At 37.2% G+C, this 2,751-nt stretch overlaps 1 protein-coding gene across 1 annotated transcript; it reads right to left on the bottom strand.

The window, feature by feature from the left end:
* Window positions 1-36: 36 nt before the first annotated feature.
* On the bottom strand, window positions 37-2,745 carry LOC106777573 (calmodulin-binding transcription activator 3-like). The gene is made up of 2 exons (XM_014665207.2): window positions 2,303-2,745; window positions 37-2,194 (listed from the first exon to the last, which is right to left on the bottom strand). Exons 1-2 carry the CDS (start codon window positions 2,516-2,518, stop codon window positions 1,940-1,942), a joined length of 471 nt encoding a protein of 156 aa, XP_014520693.1. The 5' UTR covers window positions 2,519-2,745; the 3' UTR covers window positions 37-1,939.
* Between the last annotated feature and the right edge of the window lie 6 nt (window positions 2,746-2,751).

Genomic DNA, 2,751 nt, shown 5'->3' with positions numbered 1-2,751 from the left:
TATCTTAAAAACATATGTATTAAAACTAAAAGCAACTCTCTCAAACAACAAAGAAAATATTACAAATATCCCAACATAGTACCAACCCCATAAATCCAGAAAATTAACTTCATATTTTGAACATAGTAACATAATGGCAATATTACCAACACCCATTATTAGGAACCTAACTAAANTTATATGCATTACAGTACAAAACAAATCAGTCATTAGACCACCGAAAAGTATCCCATTATTGATGCTACGATTGTTACGGTTACTAATGCATATTTTTCTCTCAATTCCGTCAATATAAGACTATACATTATGAATTCATTTATTGGGACAAGTATTGTCTCAATATATATCTTGATATAAAATTTCTCATGAATTCTTCACGTAAGTAATGTTCTCCAATGCTTTTTGCCATAGTATGATGATTATCCCCCAGAATTTTTGCCATCGTGCGGCAGAAGGTTGTTCGACCGAAGGTTGATCGAATGAAGGTTGTTCGACCTTCAGTCACACAACTTTCAATCGCAGTCGAACAACTTTCAATCGAACAACCTTCTGCCACACTATGACAAAAATTTTGGGTATAATCATCATACTATGGCAAGAAGCATTGGAAAACATTATCATAGTACGTGAAGAATTTATGAGAAATTTTATATCAGGATATACATTAATTCTTTTCAATTGTATAGTTAATCTTCCATTTAAAAAACTGATTGACCCAGTTCGCATGAATATAGGGATTGGGACAATACTTATCCCAATAAATGAATTCATCATGTATAAGCTTAGATTGACAGCATTGAGAGGAAGATATGCATTAGTAACCGTAATAATCATAGCATCAATGATGGGATACTTCTTAGATGGTCTAATGGCTGATTTGTTTTGTATTGTAATGCATATAACTCTAGTTAGGTTCCTAATAATGGATGTTGGTAATATTGTCATTAGGTTACTAAGTACAAAATATTAGGTTAATTTTCTGGATTTATGGAGTTGATACTATGTTGGGATATTTGTAATATTTTCTTTATTGTTTGAGAGAGTTGCTTTAGTTTTAATACATATGTTTTTAAGATACATTAGGTATCAAAGAAATGTAATACTGAAAAATGTTATAGTGAGAATATTTTGTTGCTTGACATTCTCCCTTTCTCTTTCAACCTTCATTCGAAGAACCTTCATTCGAACAAATCTTCAGTCGAACTACTTTGAGTCGAACAAGTCTGAAGGTTGTTCGACTGGAGATTGTTCGACTGAAGATTGCGCGACTAAAGGTGGCGTGACTGAAGTACAGAAGGGAGAAGGTGGCCTCGTTATCCACACCTCCGGTCAGATGAGCGTTGGCGGGTCCTAAAGTGTCTGTCAAGGGCGCTAGCACATACCCCAGGGTGATCATCACCACCTGCACCTCACATCTTAACACAACGAAACGTGTAAACCACCTGCTGTCTCATTCAACTACATTTGTTCCTGTAATGCATAGCCTAACAGAACACAGCAGCGAGGGACAACCCGCCCATACAGCCAGCAGGGAGGATGGCACTACTGGCAAAGACCGTCCGGCGAAAACGCCGCAGGCGCGAAGCGTGGTAGGCCTGTGCCGGGGGAGCATAGCATAGGTAGGAAAGGGAGCCAGGACAGTGGAAGAGCCAGGGGGTCGAGTCATTTGACGGAAATGGAAGGCTTTTCCTCTATTAGAGAAGACCCTCTGAAGTCAAGGGGAAGTGCATGAATTCTTGGAGAAAGAGGAAGCAAGGCTGCTTGCTGAATTTGAACATTGAAAGAATTTATGATTTTGTTGCGCCTTTCCATATTTTCTTGCAAGAATCTTTATCTTGGGCCCATGACAACTAGCAAAAAAACACTAAATTTTTCTATATATTGAAAAGAGGCAGAAATCAAGTGTACTAGTTTAAGAAGTCGTATTTGAAGTCGGACCTCAACTTCTGCCCAAAGGACCTAAAATTTTGGTTGGATGTTCATCAAACTGAAATTCCCTGACCTCACTGCAAGCTAACCTATTACTGCAGGTAACATAGAATGGTACACGGCCAGATGAGTGCAAAGGAGTCTGACACTGTATCACATTACCTGCTAAAGCTTCAGCAAAAACCTCAATTTCACCAAACATACATCCCCATTTGGTTTCGCTAGAGGGCTTTTTACTTCCGATAAATGTGCCAACTATTAAAACCTTTTCAATGAAGGAAGGAAGAAATAAATCAAAACCAGATTTTGTATGACGAACTTATGAATATATAATTACAAAAAATTTCACGCATGTGCATGAAGAGGCACACACCTTTGTTCTAACACCAGTATATGCCCACTCTGGAGAAAAGTCATGGATACTAAATAGTTGCTCTTGGGAAAGACAAGGGCCTAATGAATCCATATCCAACTGTATGGGTTGTAAACTAGATACCTCCTTATCCTCATTATGAGCACCAAGTGTACTCCAATAATTACTAGAATCTGAAGCCATCAAGGAAACTCGGACCATAACGCAATCAAACATCTCATTGATATGTTATTCATTTGTGATTATTAGAAAACTGTCATAATGCAGCTCAAATGAAAACAGTCACAAGTCACAGTTTAGAAAGTGTAAGTATTTCTAAACTCCAATAAATACTGTTTCAGTATCCCAAAAATGTAGCACCACCATCATTTTAGTCAAATTAGATAGTAGTTCACGCAAAAATATCCCAAAATTACAAGGCTGCTAAATAAAAATAAATAAAATGAAAA

Source organism: Vigna radiata, chromosome 2 (assembly GCF_000741045.1).
Source record: "Vigna radiata var. radiata cultivar VC1973A chromosome 2, Vradiata_ver6, whole genome shotgun sequence".
Lineage (NCBI taxonomy): Eukaryota > Viridiplantae > Streptophyta > Magnoliopsida > Fabales > Fabaceae > Vigna > Vigna radiata.
This window is presented reverse-complemented; position numbering and strand designations above follow the sequence as displayed.